Source organism: Panthera uncia (assembly GCF_023721935.1).
Source record: "Panthera uncia isolate 11264 chromosome A3 unlocalized genomic scaffold, Puncia_PCG_1.0 HiC_scaffold_11, whole genome shotgun sequence".
In the NCBI taxonomy this organism is placed as follows: domain Eukaryota; kingdom Metazoa; phylum Chordata; class Mammalia; order Carnivora; family Felidae; genus Panthera; species Panthera uncia.
Window position 1 is genome coordinate 24,008,705 of NW_026057578.1, and position 22,210 is coordinate 24,030,914.

The 22,210-nt window shown below is 36.0% G+C and overlaps 1 protein-coding gene across 4 annotated transcripts in view; it reads right to left on the bottom strand.

Moving 5' to 3' along the window:
• Nucleotides 1-1,835: 1,835 nt before the first annotated feature.
• ITCH (itchy E3 ubiquitin protein ligase) overlaps nt 1,836-22,210 on the bottom strand; it is a 146,523-nt gene continuing 126,148 nt past the window's right edge. For all 4 annotated transcript variants that reach the window (XM_049649951.1, XM_049649950.1, XM_049649948.1 and 1 more), the window contains 9 exons: nt 21,443-21,531; nt 19,539-19,698; nt 19,166-19,299; nt 18,695-18,835; nt 13,058-13,178; nt 12,498-12,602; nt 9,826-9,922; nt 5,978-6,050; nt 1,836-5,282 (listed from right to left, as the gene is read on the bottom strand). In XM_049649951.1, the coding sequence (XP_049505908.1) occupies nt 5,183-5,282; nt 5,978-6,050; nt 9,826-9,922; nt 12,498-12,602; nt 13,058-13,178; nt 18,695-18,835; nt 19,166-19,299; nt 19,539-19,698; nt 21,443-21,531 (1,020 nt within the window). In that variant the 3' untranslated portion in view covers nt 1,836-5,182. The remainder of the gene's footprint in view (nt 5,283-5,977; nt 6,051-9,825; nt 9,923-12,497; nt 12,603-13,057; nt 13,179-18,694; nt 18,836-19,165; nt 19,300-19,538; nt 19,699-21,442; nt 21,532-22,210) is intronic.

The following is a 22,210-nucleotide window of genomic DNA, read 5'->3' on the forward strand; positions in this document are numbered from 1 at the left end:
AGAAGGAAACAATTTATTCGCAAGGAACGAATTGTTTAGGCCCTCCTAAGGGAAGAGGAGGGGGCCTATTAGTAAATTTCCCAGTATTCACTGGGAAATTCCATGTTGACCAGTAAAAGGTAACATACTTGGGGAAGGTGCTCAATTCAACACAGATAACCTAATTTCAATTTTTCATTCCACTGTAGCCTCTCTTAACTGGGGAAGGATTTGGTGCTCCTTTCAGGGGTGTCTGCATGTTAAGAGGATCAGATAGTGCCTTTACAGTGAGGAAACTGGGCAGACACCATCTTAATCAGAGGATCAAGGTTAACGTTACTAGTAATGGGATATAAACGTTTAGGTAAACACAGGCTTTGGAGTCAGTCCTTTCCAGTTTGCACTCTTGCCACTGAATAACCTCAAGTTAATCACTTTAAGCCTTCATTTTATTATCTGTAAAATAGAAATCATCCCTGAGAGTGGCCAGGAAGACAAAATGACAGTTGCATGTGGCATATCCAACAATGTTTGGGACATAGTAATAAATGATAGTTGTCCTGGGACTAAGTGAATGTAGGTATGGTATTGGTTGCTAGGATAGGGAAGACAAATAGAAGAGCAGGTCTTAATTAGAAATGATGAAAAGGAACAGTATGGAGGTTTTCAGATCTGTAGGTATAACCACAAATTCTCAAGGTCCTACCTGCCCTGTAGGGTGCCTTGAGGAAACCCTCTTGCCCACAGCAGCTTTGCTTAATGGGAATCTGTTAGTAAGGGACCAACATTGTCCTTCTGAGGTCTCCACTGAAGACCCTCCTCTCCTTGTCAACCCCTGACAAAGGAGCTTTACAAACACTGATAACTGGAATAGGCTGGGAGTGACAGCAATTTCTGTTCTAGAATTACACACTAGGAGACATTTCTTAAAAGTCCAGATAACAGCAGCCCATCAGCCACAGCTGAGTTTTGTTTGATGTTCTTTGTAGGGATTGGGGCCAGTAAGCCAAATGGTTAAGTTAAGAACAATTAACTTCCCATGGAAGATTTCCTCATGCTGGGAGGAACAGGTCTCCCTTTTTCTTAGTCACACTGAAGCTAGATCTTTCTAGCTGCTTGTATGAAACAATGAACAGGATAGTGTCTACTTCTCAGGACCTGGAAGGGACCTGCAGTTTCTGTCCTCTAGTCCCTGCCAGTTCAGAATTATTTAAAAAAAAAAAAAAAAAATCCTGGGACTCCTGTGTGGCTCAATCAGTCAAGCGTCTGACTCTTCATCTTGGCTCAGGTCATGATCTTATGGTTCATGAGTACAAGCCCTGCATCTGGCTCTGCACTGACAGCACACAGCCTGCTTGGGATTCTCTCTCTCCCTCTCTGCCCCTCTCCTGCTCTTTCAAAATAAACAAATATTTCTTAAAAATATTAAAATCCCATTCCGCTTAGCCTCTCGCCACTGGTTCTATTTTAAATGAGAGTATGATCACCTGGTTTCCTAATAAGAAAAGAGTCTACTGAATCTATTGAGCAGGATAACTCATTGAGGTCAGTCTTGATAACTAGCTGGTGGTTTTCTATTCAGCACCCATGCTTGGGTCCTGTCTTAGAGCACCTTTACTTGTTTTAGAAAAGGAGAGGTCTTCATCTTGGTTCTTTTTAACATAGGCAACAAATCCAATCTCACCTCAGTGGGTCTTTCCATTTTTTTTCTACCTACTCCACAGTACAGACCAGCTACAACTTGTGCACTTACAAAGACAGAGAGGCAGAAATCTATACAACTCACACAGAAAGAAGGCTTTTTTTTTTTGCTGCAGGTGAGGAAAACCTTCTTACTCAAGACTAACATAGCAGTGTGCAAAGGACCAAAAGAGTTTAATTATAAACACAGTCTTACATCTTTTAAGGAAATGCAAGTGAGGCAGCCCCCTGAAGGACCTTTGTAAGAGCACTTGACTCCCTGTGATATTTGTAGAGTTACCTGAGTATTTGAAATTACAGTTCAAGAAAACAAAGGAACTCCAATACAGTAATATACAATCCAGTGCTGCCATTCTCTGTTTTTAGTAAATGAAAGCATAGCATATATACAGATCATTTTGTAAATAACTCTAAAAGAAAAACAAAAAATAAGGGGGCTGGAGATACCAACAATATTAAGTAGAAGTAATAAACCTAAAGAAGTTCAGATACAGTTACAGCCAAAACAAGGAGGGATATAGAAACAGAGAAGTCTAATTCCATGAGTCATCCCTGATAACATTTTAGATTATTAATCAGATAAATAAAAAGTGGCAGAGTGGGCTTGACTGAAATAGTTCATTTAGGATGCAATCTTTGTGAGCAAGTGAGTCATTTTTCACTTAAATTTCTAATGATTTGACATTGGTATGTCAATCTCTTGATGAAAAATTAGTACCTGAATTTTAAATAGAGTTATTGTAAGTCTTATGAAATTAGATTCTTCTGCACTCTGATTTAAGTTCATAAAAGAGCAGGAATTCATTATTATGAGCTGCTGGATCAGTTTTAAACCACTCTATCTGAAACAAGTGAGGTCCTTCCCTCCTGACCCAGGCTGTGAAATGCTGCCTTCCCCAATCTCCCAAAAGAGCAGAAGAATAAGGCAATTGCTCATTTTACTTTGTTTTTATTTCAACATAACATGCAGTAAAAAAAAACAAAAACAAAAACAAAAAAACCCCCCAAAAACCAGGATTTATTAGCATTTACAATGCTTACAAAGAAAAAGGACTCTAAAAGCAATTTAGTTCAGATTTAAGAAATTGCTCTAATTGAACACTTACAATAAATCTATTTCCAAATGTTCAGTTTGGACCAAAATTTAAAATAGCATTTGGCAGGTAAATTATGTCTGCTGCTTATTTGTAGTATTTTTATATAACCTCTGATTCTTGGGATATCCAGCCCCCATTTTCCTAACACAGCAGGGAAGACATATACATGTGGCCACTTAAATTAAAGGAAGAAATGGAGTAAGGGAGATCCCAGGCTGCAAAAATATATACAAGCATTTACCTTTTCCAGAACTAAACGTTTCTTCCATAAAAATATTAAATAGCCAAGCCCTATAGAACTAGGGCCAGGGCTACTTCAAATATAACTATTCTGTATTTTAAAAATATAGGGCAGAAAGCCTTTTGGGTGATATTTATACATTTTCACACAATATTTCTAGGTCCCTAAATGAATCATCAAGCATTACGTAGAACAAAAACAAGTCTACTTTCTTACATTATTTAATTTAATCTTATAAATCTCTAGTAAATATTGTAGATAACTACATTTTAATGAGAATTCGCCTCAATAGTAAGTCTTTATAGAAGGCTTAATCTCCACAGCCATATATTACCAAAGTTCAGATTTATATAATGAATGGATAGTTGGCAGACATTCGCTCTGTAAGACAAAGCAATAGCATTTTCCCCCCTACCAACAAAAAGGCAGAGTCCCTACTTTGGAAACCAGGGCTTTTAGAGATCATACATTTCCTGGAGTATATGGAATAAAAAAACAAAGATAGGGTTGGGGAGAACCTAATTTCCCCCACCTTTACACTAACAATTTCTAGATGAGGCAACCCTTTTACTCACTTAGGTCTGCTTTATGATGGCAGTGTTTTAGAGTACAGATACACAAGTTTTAAAATGTTTTTGTTGCTTCCAGGATGTGAAAGGACAAATAGTTAGGGACAAAGAAAAAACCATTTTCTTTCCATATGGACCAGGGGTTTGCTACTCTCTGCTTATTTTTGGCTCAGTACTACTTGTTCCTGCTATGCTACCAAAACCTACCAAAGCCCTGTTTCATGAATTATATGAGGCTGTCCTCAGGGTTCAGCTGTGTGTGATAGGCACTCAGCTGGCTGAGGCTTCATCCCACTGTCCATAAAGTCAAACCTCTGACAGCAGCCACCCTGACAGAGTCTAAGCTAGGCCAAGTTAAAAGAATTAACTACAGAGACATTCAAAGTGCATTTAATCAGATACTAATGGAGCAGTCTGAAATTAAATAGTCATGGGAAAACAAGGAAAAACCTGTTAAAACTTTATGAGTGAAGAGGATATCCAACTCAGGACAATGTAAAGAATGGAAAAGATTACTCCAAGGTGTCAGAGAAATGATTAAATTTGAAGACTTTTAATCCACACACAGAATACATTTCTGTGATTACTAGAAATGTATTGCTATTAAATGTACTACTCCCATCTTTTTAGCCAGTACCACAGCTCTCCCTCCCTATGTAAATGTAATGTAGAGGATGTTTCACTGACCTCCCTCTTTGGACTGGAAAGTACTCTAGTTACAACTTGAACTCCCTAGCAATAACTAATAAACTGAAGTTGTTGGATTATGATAAAATTATAGATGGAATTTATATATAATAACATACAAAAATTGCCAATGATGGCCTTTGATGAATTTAGCTACCACCGTGAAGGAAGCACAGTGTTAATATTTTTTATAAAGTTTAGTATTTGCAAGGCGATTAAAACAATCAAACTTCCAAATGAAGAGAGTTATATGGACATTTGCAGGCTGGGACCAACTTCTCCCTGAATTCAAATTAACAAAACTACTTTGTAGAGAGATGCAAGAGTTTTGCATCACTTTCCAGGGATAACAGCAAAATGATGCATGGATTCATGCTCTGGGAAGAAAAAACAGTCAGGCCAGGCTGAAATGAGAGGGAGAGCACAAGCCAGAAGTTTGCTCACATCCCCAGAAGCTGGGTTAAGTTTGCACTTTTAACCAATACCTCTTACCAAGAGGCTTAATAGGAAGATCTTACATATTTCATTTACCAAGGGACTTCCCTGCATATCTGCAGAAGTCTCTAAAAGAAAAAATCTACTCCCAAGCGAGACTTTTGACACATGTATACAAAACTGTTGTTAAAGTAACAATCTAGTGGAATAAGACAAGGCAGATTTCATTGCTGTTAAATCTCATGTTAAGTAAGGTTCGACTAGTCATTTGCAATCTGATTTCTGGAAACATGGAGTAGAAATCCAGAATCACTGGGAGATAAATCTCATGATAACATTAACTTACTTATACTCAAATAACTCTCTAAACAGTCACAGCCCAATTTTACAACAAGATGTGCAACAAGCAGAGAAGGAAAAGGACAAACATTGTAAATAAGTTCTTGTCCTTTGGTGGCACAAGTTCTTGGAAGTTACTCTTGTCCAAATCCTTCTGTTTCTTCAATGGCAAATAACAGCTTTTCCTTCAGTTGCTCATAGCTCTTGTAGGGTGGCAGGTCCAGGCGGTTAAAACTAAAAGTAAGAATTGTTAGCTTGAGAAAAGGAAATATATAAAGAATCATATGACCAGTATAGCATATAACACCACTGGTTTTAAAGTAAAGCAAAACTGGGTTCAAATCCCAGCTCTGTCATTGGGCTTTGAACAAGTGCTTTTACCTTTCTGAATTTTGGATTCTTCTTTGATAACTTGGGAATAACAATATTTACTCTTCAGGGTAGAGGGACAGAGTAACAAGTATACGTACAACACATGGCCAAGTACTTCAGGGTCTGTGCTGACAGCTCAGAGCCTGGAGCCTGCTTCAGATTCTGTGTGTGTCTCTCTCTCTCTCTCTCTCTCTGCCCCTCCCCTGCTCGAGCCCTGTTTCTCTCTCAAAAATAAACAAACAAACAAACAAACAAAATTCAGGGGTGGGAAATGGGACTGACTGCAAGTGGGCATAAGGGATCATTTTGGAGTGACAAATAACTTAAAACTGGTTAACTGTTACTACTCTGTAAATCTACTAAATATCACTGAGTTTAAATGAATAACCTTATAATCTTTAGTAGTTTTATGGTATATAAATTATACCTTGATAAAGCTGTTAAAAATAACTCAACACCATGGGGAAAATATTTCATTTCCAATTTCCAAGAGGCTTTAATATCTACAAGGTAACTGGGAAAAGGCTATTTTTTCAACTCTTTCTGATTTTACTTACCAGGTATGACTTCTGGGTAACCAGTTTTCTTTCCCAACTTTTTCAATGCAGAATTTCTGTGGTCCATTGCTCCCTAAAACAGTGAAATCAACAGTCTGATACTCAAGTGGTTCAAATTGTGACCTTCTCCGTTCAGCAGCATCAGCATCACCAGGGAAGTTATTAGAACCACAAATCCATAGGCCCCACCCAAAGCCTACTAAATGGAATCAGAAACTTTGGGATAAGGCTCAGCAGTGTGTGTCTGAACAAGCTTCCAGATGATTCTGATGAGTGCTAATGTTTGAGAACCAATTTGTCAATGTATGCCCAAGAGAAGAAAATGCAGTTTTTTTTTAAAAGAAATTGCAATTTTATCTAGCTTTCTTTTGCCAGAATAATAGAATGCTATAAATAATAACAGAACACCTAAAAAGCTCAATTTTAGCTTTAAACACAACAGGGAAACTACAATCCACTGTCTTACACAATAAAACTTGGTTTAAACATTAAATTGTTAAAACTTTATAAAATGTAAACAACCTAGTTAATTCAGTATTAACAATGCTTGTGCTTATAGGTCCTATAGAACATACCCTTACAAACTTACACTCAGTTCTTGCCTCTCATTTATCTTTTGTTGTAGACAGAGTGAATGGGGACCTTATAAGCGCTGGTTTTCTAAAAGGTCACTACCAAGCCCTAGAAATAATCATTTGTAGTCACAATGATTAGTGGTGCTACTCGACTTCTTTAATTATAGGGTGCCAGGCAAAATAAATGTTCTATAATGTGTGAGACAGTCATACTCAATGAATTTTCTTATGACCCACTCAACTAAACCCAGTACATATATGAATTGGCAGTACTTTTGATTTATAGTATCAAAGTGTTTGCACAGTTATGCTAAAAGCCTAGTAAAGATAAGAAATGGTTATTGTGCAAAAGGCTAGTTAAAATTATTCAATAATTAACCTCAAAATTATGTTAATTTACTCTAAACCTTCTCTTTTCGATATACTACAGCATTTCTAACCACAAAGATGGAACGTTTTAATAGTACTAATTAATACTTAACAGAAGAGTCCAGATTACATTCAATAGACACAGAGTCAAAAATTAAAACAGAGAAATAGGAAATGAAGGAATTTTAGTGAATTTCACTAATAAAGGCTATTTTACAAATATGTCATATCATCCTGAAAGTTTCTAAAACTTTATGGAATGTTAAGACATCAAGTTGTATACATTATATACACTGAAATTATTTTGGGTTGCCTGTTGTTTTCAATCTTCTTCTAACACTGTCCCTAAACCAAACAAGTTCTATGTGGACTCTTGTACCTATGTTCCTATTTTCAACCCATTTCTACTTTCAAATAGTATGATCTCTGAGGACTTTTTAATCAATCAGAGCCTTGGCCTGTGGTGGAACCTCATCACAGACACTACCTCATTTTTCTCCACTTTGATCATCTGTAATTTATTTTGGCAGGTCTATTATCCTTATTCCATTTAGATTATTTCCCTCTTTTTCTTATCATATTTATTTAAGTCAATTATTTCTTGTTCTCTTTTTTCATATTCTAGTGTTTCTTATACAGAAAGGTTTCTCTGATCTTATCTTAAACCCAAGTCTTTTTAAGTAGGAACAAGTATTTACTAATTAGTGTCTTCTAACAGTTGTTCCCAAATACATATGTATCAAAATAAATATTATTTCATTATGAGTCACTTCTTAAAAATTTTAGTTGGTGCTTAAGTTTATGTATATTTTTTAGAGGTTGTAGACACTTTTATTTCATACCTACCAATTTCATTCCAGAATATTAAAGAGGAGATTATAAATATTTGTTGTAGAAATGGGATGTCAGATCTGGCAAGGGTTGAGAACTATCACATTAAATTATATACTTCACTCTTACAACTTTCTCTTCCTACACTGACTGGAAGATTCAACCAGATGGCCTCTAAAATTGTATGAAGCACAATCTCGTCTCTGCCTTCCACAGGTATCCTCCTATGTTGTTTTAAACAGCTCCACCTAACTCCAAATATTACTTCTAAGAGCAGACCTAGTTCTCATCTCTTTAATGATTAAATCTAGCTTACACTGAAACTGGTACCAATTTTCTCCTTATTTTGGTCATTACCTTACTTCCCCAACCACCAACATGGTTTTTCTTTTTCAATCTAGAGACCATTCTCAAAGGTGCCCCTCTCCAAAAACTTACTTAGTAATAATCCTTCTCTGAGACCTTGCTAGCACTGGATTAAAAACCTTCTTCCATATTGCTTCTGAGAAACCAGAATATTTCTTTCTCCTCTTCACTCTCTGGACTTGCCTTTAAGTTTGCCTCTAGGCTATTTCTAGCTCATCCCTAAACACAGGTGTTTCTAAGCATCTCTGAATTCGATTTCTGCATAAACCAACTTATTCTAATAGCTTCAAGCATCACTGCTCCCATGACTCTACTTTCCTTCTCTACTCTTACCTCTAAACTCATATGAGCAACACCTGTTAAACTGCCCCTCTGCTCCCTGGTTTTCCACTTGGTTGTCTGGCAGTTGCTTTGAACTCAAGAGGTTCTAAGCCAATCATTATCCTCCCTCAATACCTCTAAACCATGTTCTTTACACTTCACAACTCTATTTCTTCATTTTTCAAAACATGGTTTTATCCTGGACATTCTTCCTTTATTAGCTCATCTTCTGTTCAAGTCCTTTTCTAACTTTGGAACCTCTCTAGCATTTATCCCTTCTTTTCCATCTCTATTTCCATCTCCTAAGATCAGGTTCTCACCATTGCTCCAATATTTTCTTCCTATGCATGGTATACCTTGCTATCAAATTTTCATAATATGCAGCTTCAGCAAGTTTTCTGCTCTTCAAAAAGTTTCATAGCGGGGCGCCTGGGTGGCGCAGTCGGTTAAGCGTCCGACTTCAGCCAGGTCACGATCTCGCGGTCCGTGAGTTCGAGCCCCGCGTCAGGCTCTGGGCTGATGGCTCGGAGCCTGGAGCCTGTTTCCGATTCTGTGTCTCCCTCTCTCTCTGCCCCTCCCCCGTTCATGCTCTGTCTCTCTCGGTCCCAAAAATAAATTTAAAAAAACAAAAACAAAACAAAAAAAAAACGTTGAAAAAAAAATTAAAAAAAAAAAAAAAGTTTCATAGCTTTCAATACCCTCAGAATAATGTCCAAATTCTTCTGGTCTAGCTTTTAAAGTAACTGTATCCAACGCTGCCTACTTAGTTCTTCAATTCTGACTCTCTGCTTCAGCTGAAGCAGGCTTAGGGATCACAACTTCTTTTCTCCTATGGTACGTGGCATTATGCTGGTGTTAAAGATTTGAATTTACTTAAGTTATTATCAGTCACAAAAGTATTTCCATGGTCATTCATTTCCAAACAACATACATTTTGATCAGTAACTACTATGTGACAAGCACTATGCAAGACACCAGAAATAAAAAGATAGAGCTCTGTATCTCATGGAGCTCCAGGTATAATAGAGAAGAATGTTAAACACATCATTAAAATATAGTATAGTACAACCAACAGTGCCAGGCTCATAGGAGACACTAAAATGTTTGCCAAATGACTGAATGACCAAACAGATTTACATATAGAAGATCAGTAAGATCACTATTCTATGAAGTTAAAATGTGGGATCTAGTCTTAAGATAAAAAACTTCTAAAGGTAAGGATTACAAAGTGATTTAAAAGTTTACACAAATACAGGTTAACTATGACTAGTTAGGAAAAGGGCTATTCTTTTCTTTGTTATTCCTGAGCTATCCACACTGATCTGAATGTAACAGCAGTGTGATAAACAATTTTCTGTATAGGAAAAGTGATCCTGTCTCACATACCCATGAGGTCAGCAAATCCTCCAACTGGCAATCGACAAGTTCCAGTAACAAACTGCAGAAGTCTCATTCTCTTCTCATTATCAATTTCTTTAACAAACTGTTTCAAAAAACACACATGTAAAGAGATATATAGGTCTTATGTTACATTTAGCATACACAAGAATGAAAAACAATCATTTCAAATGAACTCCCAGTGTTAGATGCACTAGATAATGACTATACCCACTACCGTGTCCATGTTTGTCAAAGCCCTATCAACTTTCCCCTATATAAATCTTAGGACCACATCCTTTTAAGGAGATAGGAAAAAGAAAGGTGCCCTGGGTCTAAGAGTTCCCTACTCATGAAGTCTCAAGATTAGCTCTTCCAGAGCAGCCCGTTCTTTTTCCCCACAGATCTGTCCTATAGGATATTCATGTGGTTACATAGGACACAGAGCCTGAGTCAGTATGAGCTTTTTGGTTTTATGAACAAATGAAATCAAGTTCATAGAATTCTGACCCAGATATTTCCCAATAACCTCTCTCTCTCAATGTTCTCTAGGTTTTGGTGCAGCTATACACTGCCACAATCAGGTGCCTTTCAACTCCTGCAATTCTGACTCAAAACATTAGGTTTCTGGAGGATGCTTTCTAGCCTGTAGCACAAGTATTTTGGTCCAGCCAAATTATTTTTTTTGTAGATATTTTTTTTGTCAAATATTTTAAAATTCTAATCCTATTTGCTATAGAAGTTTGGTTCATTTGAGTTTCTTAGGAATTTCTTTACATAAGTAAGAGGCATTTAAAAAAAATTTTTTTTTTAGCGCTTACTTATTTTTAAGACAATGCGAGAGACAGAGTGCAAGTGGCGGAGGGGCAGACAGAAGGAGATACAGAATCTGAAGCAGGCTCCAGGCTCTGAGCTGTCAGCACAGAGCCCAACGCAGGGCTTGAACTCACAAACCGTTAGATCATGACCTGAGCCGAAGTCGGATGCTTAACTGACTGAGCCACCCAGGTGCCCCTGAGGCATTTTTTTTAATGTGGTAAAGTATATATAACACAAAATTTATCATTTTAAGCAAGAATTCAATGGCATTAAGTATGTTCACACTGTTGTGTAACCACTCCCACAATTTCTAGAACTTTATCATCCTAAACAAAAACTGTTACCTCCTCATTCTGCCCAACCCCAACAGCCTCTGTTAACCTCTATTCTACTTTGTATCTCTATGAATTTGCCTATTTTAGATACCTCATATAAATGGAATCTTGGAATCATACAGTATTTGTCCTTTTGTGATTGGCTTATTTCACTCAGCATTATATCCTTAAGGGTCACTCTGTTGTAACCTGCCAGAATTTCCTTTTTCTTTAAGACTGGATAACATTCCATTGTATATGTATATCACATTTTGTTTATCCATTCATCTGTTGATGGACACAAGTTGCTTTCACCTTTTGGCCATTGTGAATAATGCTGTTGTGGCCATAGGTATATAAGTATTTGAGTCCTTGCTTTCACTTCTTTGGGTATACCTAGGAGAACTGCCAGTCATGTTAATTTCTATGTTTAACTTTTCAAAGAGCCATTAAAATGTTTTCCAAAGTGGAGCACCATTTTACATTCCCATCAGCAATATGTAAGAGTTCCAATCTCTCAACATCCTCAACAAGGATGATTATTTTCTATTTTCTGATAATAGCCATGCTAGTAATGGATATGAAATGGTACTTCATTATGCTTTTGACTTGCACTTCCCTAATGATTAGTGATTTGAGCATCTTCTCATGTCCTTATAGCAGACATTTTTTGAAGACACCATTACGATTCCAAACCAGTTCACCCTCTTAAGTTTTGCCTTCTGAATTATATAATTCTTAATAAGGTATGAATGATGAAAATCATACTTTAGGCTGTTCTAGAACATTCCAAAAGCATTTAGATCAAATGCAGGGGAACCATCATACAGAGAGGTCTTATACTCTGGGCAAAGGTGCAAAGTGTGTGTTGCTTACTCAGAAATAGTCTTTTAAAAATGCTGTTGTAATCTTTTTTTTTTTTTTTTAATTTTAATTCCAGTATAATCAACATACAGTGTTATATTAGTTTCAGGTGTACAATATGTGATTCAATTCTATACATTACTCAGTACTCATCACGATAAGTGTATACTTAAACCCCTTCACTTCTTTCACTCATATCCCATCCATCTCCCCTCTGGTACCCATCAGTTTGTTTTCTCTAGTTAAGAGTCTGTTTTTGGGGTTATCTTTTTCTTTGTCCATTTGTTTCTTAAATTCCATGAGTGAAATTATATGGTATTTGTCTTTCTCAGAACGACTTATTTCACTTAGTATTACACCCTCTAGATCCATCCATGTTGTTGCAAACGGCAAGATTTCATTTTTTTAAGATTTCATTCTTTTCATGGCTGAGTAATATTCCACATATATATGCACATACACATACACACACAAATTTTTTCTTTATCCATTCATCTATCAGTGGACACTTGGGCTGCTTCCATAATTTGGCTATTATGTAATATATTCATTTACTATAATGCATAGGATGGAATGAGGGCCTGAATACAGTAAGACATTTTGTTTTGTGACTTTTTCCATACGTGGTAAGCAATTTCTAAAAAATTATAATGTGTCTGCCAACAGAAATAGACTGAGACAAACCTGCCAAAACCACATGATTTGTTTGCTTGTCCTAGTGTAATGACGGTAGATGGCATGTCTTTGCCAGTCATTCAAATCAATCTCTTGCATTCCACATAAAAGGACCTTTGGAGATTAAAAAAAAAAAAAAAAAAAAAAAGATTTCTTTAGGTAACTGTACAAACCTATATAAAAATTCTTGATATATAGAAGAAAAGACTACTATTCAGCAACTCTCAAAAAATTAATCAGGAAGCTTTAGCTTATAACCTGTGCATCAGGAATGCTGTTGACATTGCTTATGAAGGTTAAGTTTCCACAGATGGTGTTATATATATACATACTCTGGTAAATTAGTCACTCACTGTAGAGAGGTTTTGATAGCAATACTTTTCTTGGGGGTAACACTTTCATATACTTGGATAAATTATGGACTTTTTTAACCACCAGCGAGGTTCAAAACATCCTGCCAGCATAAAAAATACTACTTCTAACACAAAGATGAGAAAGTGAGCTGAAAGCAGACACCTGAAGGCATTATTTACCAGCATGCTGCAGAGGAAATAAGAAAAACTCATTACCTCTAATTCCTTTGCATCAAAGTATTGCAAATACTGCTGGGGAAGAATTTCATTAAAGCCCTCAAAGAAAGCTTGTGTCTGTTCTTCAACACCTCGAGACAACCTCCATTCAGCTACCATTCTGGTGAATAAATATTAAAAGAGCTATCAGGAAGTTTAGATTTTACCTTTGAATTCCGAGTGTAAAAATAGTTTTTATAAACTTTATTATGAAAAATTTCAAATATTTATAAAAGTAGGATATAATGAACCCTATATCCCAGCTTCAACACACCACCAATATTATTTCATCATGCCCCTACCCATACCCTAGATATCCTATACTTTCATTTTAAACACAAATAATTCAGCACGTATCTCTATAAGTCTCTTTTTGAAAATAACTACAATTCTATTATCATACAAAAAAGTGAATAGTAATTCTTTTATAGCCAAGTATTCGGTGCTCAAATTCTGATTGACTCAGTTTTTTTTTTTTTTAACATACTGCTTCAATCAAAATCTAAAAAGGGTTCATACATTGCAAACATCTCTTAAGCTTCTTTTAGAGGTTTTCCCTTTGCAATTTTTTTCAATGAAAATACTTTTTAATGAAAATTCTCTAGTAGATACTCTAGATTTCAACTTACTTAAAAAAAATTTTTTTTAACATTTATTTTTGAGAGAGAGAGAGAGGGAGGGAGAGGGAGAGAGAGAGAGAATGCAAGCGAGGGAGGGGCAGAGAGAGAGGGAGACATTCTGAAGCAGGCTCCAGGCCCTGAGCTGTCAGCAGAGCCTGACACGGGGCTTGAGCCCATGAACCAGATCATGACCTGAGCCAAAGTTGGATGCTTAACCAACTGAGCCACCCAGGTGCCCCCTTTTTTAACAATTTTAATGAGCAAACAAATATGGGTATTTTAGGCATTTGATCACTTGATGATAACTTATGATAACTAAAGTCCTAAAGTTTACTGTGAAGCCTCTGAAATTTTGGGAAATGGCAGTATAGGCTGTAGTGGATTAATGTGCCTGGTGATTATAATGATAAACTCTGGGCATATTATAATAGAACAACTATTTGAAAGCATCAGAGAGAAATCAAAGGCAGGCAAAAATTGCTGGGGATTAGATTCTTGAAGGATTTGCATTATGAATAGGCTTTTCTCCTGAGGGCACTTCCCAGTTTACCTGGAGCACAAGAGAATGAAGCTCAAATAAAAGGCAACAGTCTTATTGGGCTGAGGAAACCTGAGGATGGGAGCTTCAAGCTGTCAACAGTTACGTAAAAATCCCAGAAAGAAAGAACACAAAGAGAAGGCACTCCCATCCAAATCTGCACAGGAATTTACTTCAAATCCTTAGCTGATTGTTAAATACACATGTGTAGCATGATGAGACTCCAAGGAACCCTGTGCAAAGCAAAAACCGAAAAGCCAAAGACCCAAGCAGAAATTTCAGCAGTTACATAGTACCAGAGAGATAGAATGTTAGAGTTTACATCTCACAAAGTTACATGGTAAACACTTTAGGCTTTTCCTTGTAAGAAGTAAGGACCATGTTTTAGGAATAAAGGGAAAATGGAAATAGACCAGCTCTAGCAAGCTTCCAAAGGATCAATGTGATCTGTCCTTCATTTAACTGCCTGTCAAAACAGTCAATATTCTTCAGAGGAAGAAAAAAGAATCCAGAGTCTACCATGTATCATCCACAATTAAAAAAAAAAAAAAAAAAAAAAAAAAGCCTGCAAAGAAGCAGGAAAATGTGAATAATAAAAGAAAAAAGTTTATAGAATTAGGCCCACAGACAGCCTAATGTTGAAGTTAGCAGAGACTTTTTTCTTTTTGTTTTTTGAGAGTTGAGCAAGGGAGAGGCAGAGGGAGAGAGAGAGAATCCCAAGCAGGCTCCATGCTCATTGGGGAGCCTGATGCAGGGATCTATCCAATGACCATGGGATGATGATGGCCTGAGCCAAAATCAAGAATCGGACGCTCAACCAACTGAGCCATCCAGGTGCCCCACCAGAGACTTTTAAAAGGCTATTAAAATATGTATTAAAAAATTTATAGGGTAAGATGGACAAAATGGGTAAAGAGATGGGGATTCTCATCAAAGAAACTCTTAAAAGAACCAAAGGAAAATTACAAAATATCTGTCTGTAACGAAAATTTTATTGAATGGACTTACGAGCAGTGAATTCAAAAGTAGGTCAATCAAAATGGTGCAAACTAAAAGGGCAGAAAAAAAGATAAAAAATATAGAGTATCTGAGAACCATGGGATGGTATCAAAGGTTAAACATGCATCTAAGTGAAGTCTGAAGTGTGTAGAGAAGGAATGAAGCAAAAGGAACATCCATAAAGATCAAGTCCCTGAATTTTCCAAAATGGCCTAAATGGCATCAATCACAGATACAGGAAGCTCAGCAAATGCCAAGTAGGATAAATATAAAAGCAATCATAATTAGGTACAGCAGAGTCAAATGCAAAAAAGCAAAATTAAAGAGAAATGCTTTGAAAAACCATAGAAAACAGACATTCAGAAAAAAACATAAAAAAAAAACCCCCAATGGCTCACATATCAAAAATAATAGAAATAACAGAATGACATTATTGAAAGAAGGTGCTAAAAATGAGGGAAAAAAAACTCCTATAAACTTAGAATTCTAAATCTGATGAAAATATCCTTTAAAACTGAAGGTGGTATAAAGATGCCTTCAGATAAAAGCTGAAAGAATTTATTGCCAGCGATTGCACAGAGAAAAATTATACAGAAAGTTTTTACAACTGATCCCAGATGGAAAAATAGATCTGTGGGAAGAAATGAAGACAACCAGAAATGATAATGTGAGTAATGTAAAAGACTACTTTTTCTTAATTTCTTAAAAAAATCTAGTAATTGGGGGTACCTGGGTAGCTCAGTTGGTTAAACAGACTTCATCTCAGGTCATGATCTTGCAGTTTGTAGGATCAAGCCCCACATTGGGCTCTACGCTGACAATGAACAGAGCCTGCTTGGGATTCTCTCTCTCCTCTCTCTGTAACCCTCCCCTGCTCATACTCTCTCTCTCAAAATAAATAAATAACATTAAAAAAAAAATCTAGTAATTGTGCAATGATGTAGGTGGAACTAAGAGAGTATATAATGCTAAGTGAAATAAGTCAGAGAAAGACAAAATACCTACATGGTTTCACTCATATGTGGACTTAAAAAAAAAAAAAACAAACCATGGAGGGGAAAAAGAGAGGCAAACCAAGAAATAGACTCTTAACTACAGAGAACAAATTGATGGTTACCAGAGGGGAGCTGGGTGTGGGAATGGGTGAAACAAGTGATGGATATTAAGGAGTACACTTGTGAGAAACATTGGGTGTTGTATGGAAGTGGTGAATCACTAAACTATAATATTACATTGTATGTTAACTAACTGGAATTTAAATAAAAACTAAAAAAAATCGAGTAATTGCTTAAAGCAAGAGGTAATAAAGTATTATGTGGTTTGTAAGGTAAGAAATATGACAACAATTGCACAAACGGCTAGAGATAACTAAAATTACACTATTATAAGCCTTTTACATTATACAAGTAGTAATATAATATCAATCATAAGTTATATAGTCTTAAGTGAGAAATTCAGGATATAGATTATAATCAGAGCAGTCACTAAAAAAATTAAAGAGGGATAGCTTAAAAAAAAAAAATCCAACAGAACAGATTATAAAACCTAAAATTTACTCTATTAAAGGCAGGAAAGGAGGAACAAAGGAAATTAGGATAAATAAGAAACATATAGCAAGGTGACAGACTTAAGTCCAACCATATCAGTAATCATATTAAATGTAAATACACTAAACACTGCATTTAAAAAGCAAAGATTATCAGACTGGATAACAATAGTTAAGACCCAAGAATATGCTGCTTGTAAGAAATACTTTATTTTTTTAAGTTTATTATTTATTTATTTTTATTTATTTATTTTTTTTAACGTTTATTTATTTTTGAGACAGAGAGAGACAGAGCATGAATGGGGGAGGGTCAGAGAGAGAGGGAGACACAGAATCGGAAGCAGGCTCCAGGCTCTGAGCTGTCAGCACAGAGCCCGACGCGGGGCTCGAACTCACAGACCGTGAGATCATGACCTGAGCCGAAGTCGGACGCTTAACCGACCAAGCCACCCAGGCGCCCCTTATTTATTTTGATAGAAAGCATGAGTGGGGGAGGGACAGAGAGAGAAGGAGAGAGAGAGAGAGAGAGAGAGAGAATCTCAAGCAGGCTCCACACGGTCAGCGCAGAGCCTGATGTGGTGCTTGAACTCACAAACTGTGAGACCATGACCTGAGCTGAAGCTGGATTCTTAACTGACTGAGCTACCCAGGCATCCCGAGAAACACACTTTAAACACAGACACAGACAGGACTGAAAAGTAAAGGAGAGAGGAAGATCTGTTATGCAAATACTAATCACAGAAGGCTGGAGTGAATATGTTAATATTTAAAAAGTAGAAAAGCAAGCAAGAGACAGAAGCTGGCACTCAAGAAGCAGCAGATAGGTCAAAACTAATCCTGATGTGACATAACTGGTGTTGAGAATATGTGGATAAACTAATGACCCTTGAGACTAAAGTATGAATGAATGCAAAGCATAAGAGGATACATAATAAATTATTTTACTTATAAATTTTATCTGATCTTACAATATTCCCCACAAACATATCTGCATATAAACTGGAGATTATTTTCAATGACTTGGTGTTAGATAGCATAGTGGTTATAGAACCGGTATTTAAAAGAGATCTAGCACTATTTCTACCCTTAAAACTCCCACTTTTGGAGAAAAAGTAAAAGTTCTATATGACCAAAATTTTTTTCTATCACTTTATAAATATTAAAAATTGTGGCTAAACTGAAAATATACCAAGAAAGTGGGTATAAAACCTATCAGTATCCATTAGATTAATTCTGTGTAAAGTTCAGTTTGAGTTAACGTGCAGGATAGTCTCTCTACTCTGCTGCCTCCATAAGAATCTGTTCTCTCATTATTTTGCTGCTAGACTTGTTAAAAGAGAAATTTAGATTGATTGTCTACTGAATTTGGTCCTTAATTTCTTGTAATCTGGCTTCTGTATCTACCACGTGGATGTAGTTCTAACTGTTGTCTTAAGGGTTATTAAATTTATTAGCCTCCACATCTTTTAAAGATTCCTTATTTTCCTTGGCCTCTGAAATGCAGGATATGGCAGAATGGGATATCAACTCTGAGCTGCCTGACAGCACCACCACACGTCATGCTTCCCTTTTTACTATTTGTGACTTGTGCTTTCCAGCCTTCATATCTCTGTTCTTAACTTGTTCTAATTTCTGCACAACTCAATCTTCCCCAACCTTCAAGGTTCCCCAACCTCCATGGTTACAACCAGATGAAATGATGTCTCCCTCCTTTGACTTACTACAGCACTTTTCTTATTCCTCTCTCAACATACTCGTAAGGTAGAAAGTGATCAATCATGTCCTTAATTATACATGATCAGTTCTCTTAATGATTAGTAAAAAGGCCAACAATATTTTTTGAAATACTGTCCACTAGTACCACTAGGCAATTATCAATGTGCTGTAGCCCAACAGAAAGGCTACATTATATCAAAAGGAACATTCTCTCTCACCTGATATATTCCTCTTTATTTTCTTCTGTCACAAGAATATTGCCACCATTAGGTTTCAAATCATGACTCTTGATTTCACCTAAAATTTCTTTATCGACAGAGAAGTACATTTCCAAACCACATTCCTCAATATTGTTTTCTCTGCACAAATGAAATTAACATTATTTGTTATACAAATTCAATCATATAAAAAGTATTTAAGTAAAGGATTGTGTTCTTCAATAATCACTATAAAACTATACCATCAAAATAATAAGAAAACTGGAAAGATTATGCTCTAAATCATCACATTTTTGCCTAAGATCTTGGGTACATTCTGCAAAATTTATCATATTGAATAATGAGACAAGTCTAATACAGATTATTTAAATTCAATAAACCAATTACAAGCTTTCAGTTGAGGTAAGTTATCAGCACCATAATGAAAGCATATAGACTCTATTTTGATAAATTAAATGGAAACAAACTTACTTAACCCAGATGAGAGAATTGTAAAATTCTGGATCAATAGATTCTAAATCCTTGAGTCCAACTGGTTTGTTCAATATACGCTTATAGAATGGCAAAGAAAAACCTGTGTCTATGAATTTCCCATGGAACAAAGCCTATATAAGAAGAAAATAATACCATTTATGATAATTTTGTAATAGAACGTTAGACTAATTCTTCACTTAAAGCTCCCTTGTCATCTATTAGGGCACATTTTTGGGAAAAGGGCAAATGTAACAAACTAATCTTAAAAAATGTCTTAGTGATGAGAAAATTCCAAATGAGAGAGTTAAAGAAATAATGCTTTAGTATTGTTGAATTAGCAAAGTAAGCACAGTTCTCTATCTGTACTTACCATGGCAATAAACCTGCCAATAAAACGAAAATATTTCAGGTGATCTGGATTGATGTAAGAAGCAGGATTAATCTGCAGGCAGTAGTTATCCTTTCCTGCATATTCAAACAGGCAATACATGGGGTTCAACACCTCGTGTGACAAAAGAAAGAACCATTCTCTGAAAACAAAAGAAAATTTAGGGTGAAAAAAACCATGCCAAGAAATCAAAGAGCAGAGCTACAAAGTTCTCAGGAATCTACATTCCTCAGCTGGTGACAGTTTCCTAATTCCTTGTTGATTTTTACTGCTTCAGTTCAAACAACCATTTTAGAGAGAGGATATTTACACACTGCATATTATTATATTTCAAAGAATCTAAGACATCATCGACTTAAAAGACATCATTACTTGATGAACCACTAAAAATTTTTCTAATTATAACTGTATTACACAGCCCAATGTCAGAGACATTAAATATGAAAATGTTAGTCTTAGAATCAATGAAATACTATACAGAGTCAAGTTTAAAATTCACTATTAATCCATGTCGCTGGAGCAGCTGAAAGAAGTCTAATAGTACTCCCACCTGTTCCTAAACCTCATGGTGTTCCTCAAGTGCCACAGCTCTCTAAATCTTAGATAAATATGGAAAAACTTCCAATTTCACAAAGACAATAAAACACTTAATTCAAGACACTCATTCGTTAGAAAAATGCTCTGAGAAGCTCTAATTCAAGTGTTGTGAAAATACCAACCGATATTAACGTAAGATTATAGTGACTATGTAACTTGGATGGGCCTAATATAACAGTAGGCAGAATCGATTTGGGACAATACAGGTGTGTCTGAGATTTCTTTTCCTGTAGGAAAGTTCATGGCCTCTGATGATAATGCTACTTCTACTTATTAACACTATTTGATTTTCTAATTAAGAATAAATGATTGCCCTCCTCCTGAAATAGCTTTAACTTGTACAAAATTAAATGTTTCTACTCATTTATTATTTCCCAGTGATTACTTCACACATTCTTAAATGTGAACTTTAATATATTCATAAATAAGAACTACTAAAATGTAGCCATCATTCAGTAAACATACAAAAACAGAGGGTCTGAACTAAGTCATTAATAAACACTATTTTTACTCTTCACAATAATCCTAGAAAAGTAGATATGACTATTCTCATTTTACAGATGAAGATACTTGCCCTAGGTTGTACTACTAAGTGCAGAAAAAGGATTCAAATCCAGTTTTGACTCCAAGTCCTTGCTTTCCACACTGCCAACTGCTATACAGATATTTAACCTGATGTGCTAGATTGTTATGTTATGAATAAGCAAAGGAATTTCTTACTTGAGTCAATCTTCTAGGGTTTGATTAGAAGCTCCAATATTAAGAGAGCTGAATTTAAAAATTTTAACTATTTTACATAGCCCTCTGTATTCTTAAAACAAATATATTAATCTCAGTTGGGAATTGAAGGGCCATTATCTGTATCAGTAATCTGTGATGGGGAAAATAACCTGATTGCTACAGGACCTTGTATGCTCTGTGGAACAGACACGAAGTGCTAGACTGAACACTGGCTTCTGGTTTGATGATTCAAAGCTTACATCCAGGTTCTAGAGCTTAGTTATATGCCTTAGGTGAGTCTCTAAACTTCATTATTACTTGTAAAATTCTATCTCACAGGGTTATCCTGAGGATTAAAATGAATGATGTGGGGGAAATCAACTTGCAGCACCTTAGAAAGTGCTGAATTAGCATTTGCTGAAATTCTATAGCTACAGCATAATAAAGGTACAATAATTTGCTACATTTCGTTTTCCTGAAATACAAGATTGAGAAAATACTTGCAAGCAAAGTGTAATGATACCTTTGGAAGAAAGGAACTAAGTTCTGAGTATTCATATTATCACTACCTTGCTACACCTCCATAATCTAAACCTTCTTCTCCTGGAAAAATCACCCACAAACGTCTTCGCAGATCTTGGGGATTGAAGCTCATTATCTACAAAACAATAAAGTAAAAGAATTGGTAAAAGCAGTTGTTGACACACCATTCTACCACTTCCAGGTTTGAAATGTTCTTCATTATAGGTAACTTAAATTCCCCACGACATAGAAGGATGTTTGTGGTTTAGTCAATACCACATATACAGAAAATAAATTAAAGTTTTATGTTTTATGTATTATACACCTCTATACTTTAATATACTTTATAGATACAGAGCATGAACGCACAGGTAAGTGGGGGAGGGACAAAGAAAGAGGGAGACACAAAATCTGAAGCAGGCTCCAGGCTCTGAGTTGTCAGCACAGAGCCTGATGTGGGGCTCGAACCCACGGACTGCAAGATCATGACCTGGGCCAAAGTCAGATGCTTAACCGACTGAGCCACCCAGGCTCCCCTAAAAAATCTTACTTTTGACTTACAAAGTTGCTTCTGTCACTTGCTTAGAGCAGAGTAACCATGGGCATGGTCCAAGTGGAAAAACCACTTGGTTTGGTTAAGTTTGGGTTTGTTTTACAGCTAAAAGGTACACATGTTAGCAACTGGCTAACCTGGAAATGAAAACCAGTGGCTGAAGAAAGAATATAGTTAACTTTGGAAATGGAAACTTATAAATACCTGGAAAAATACTCAAATTCTGTGTCCTACTATAGTGGTTAATAAGATCATCTTCATA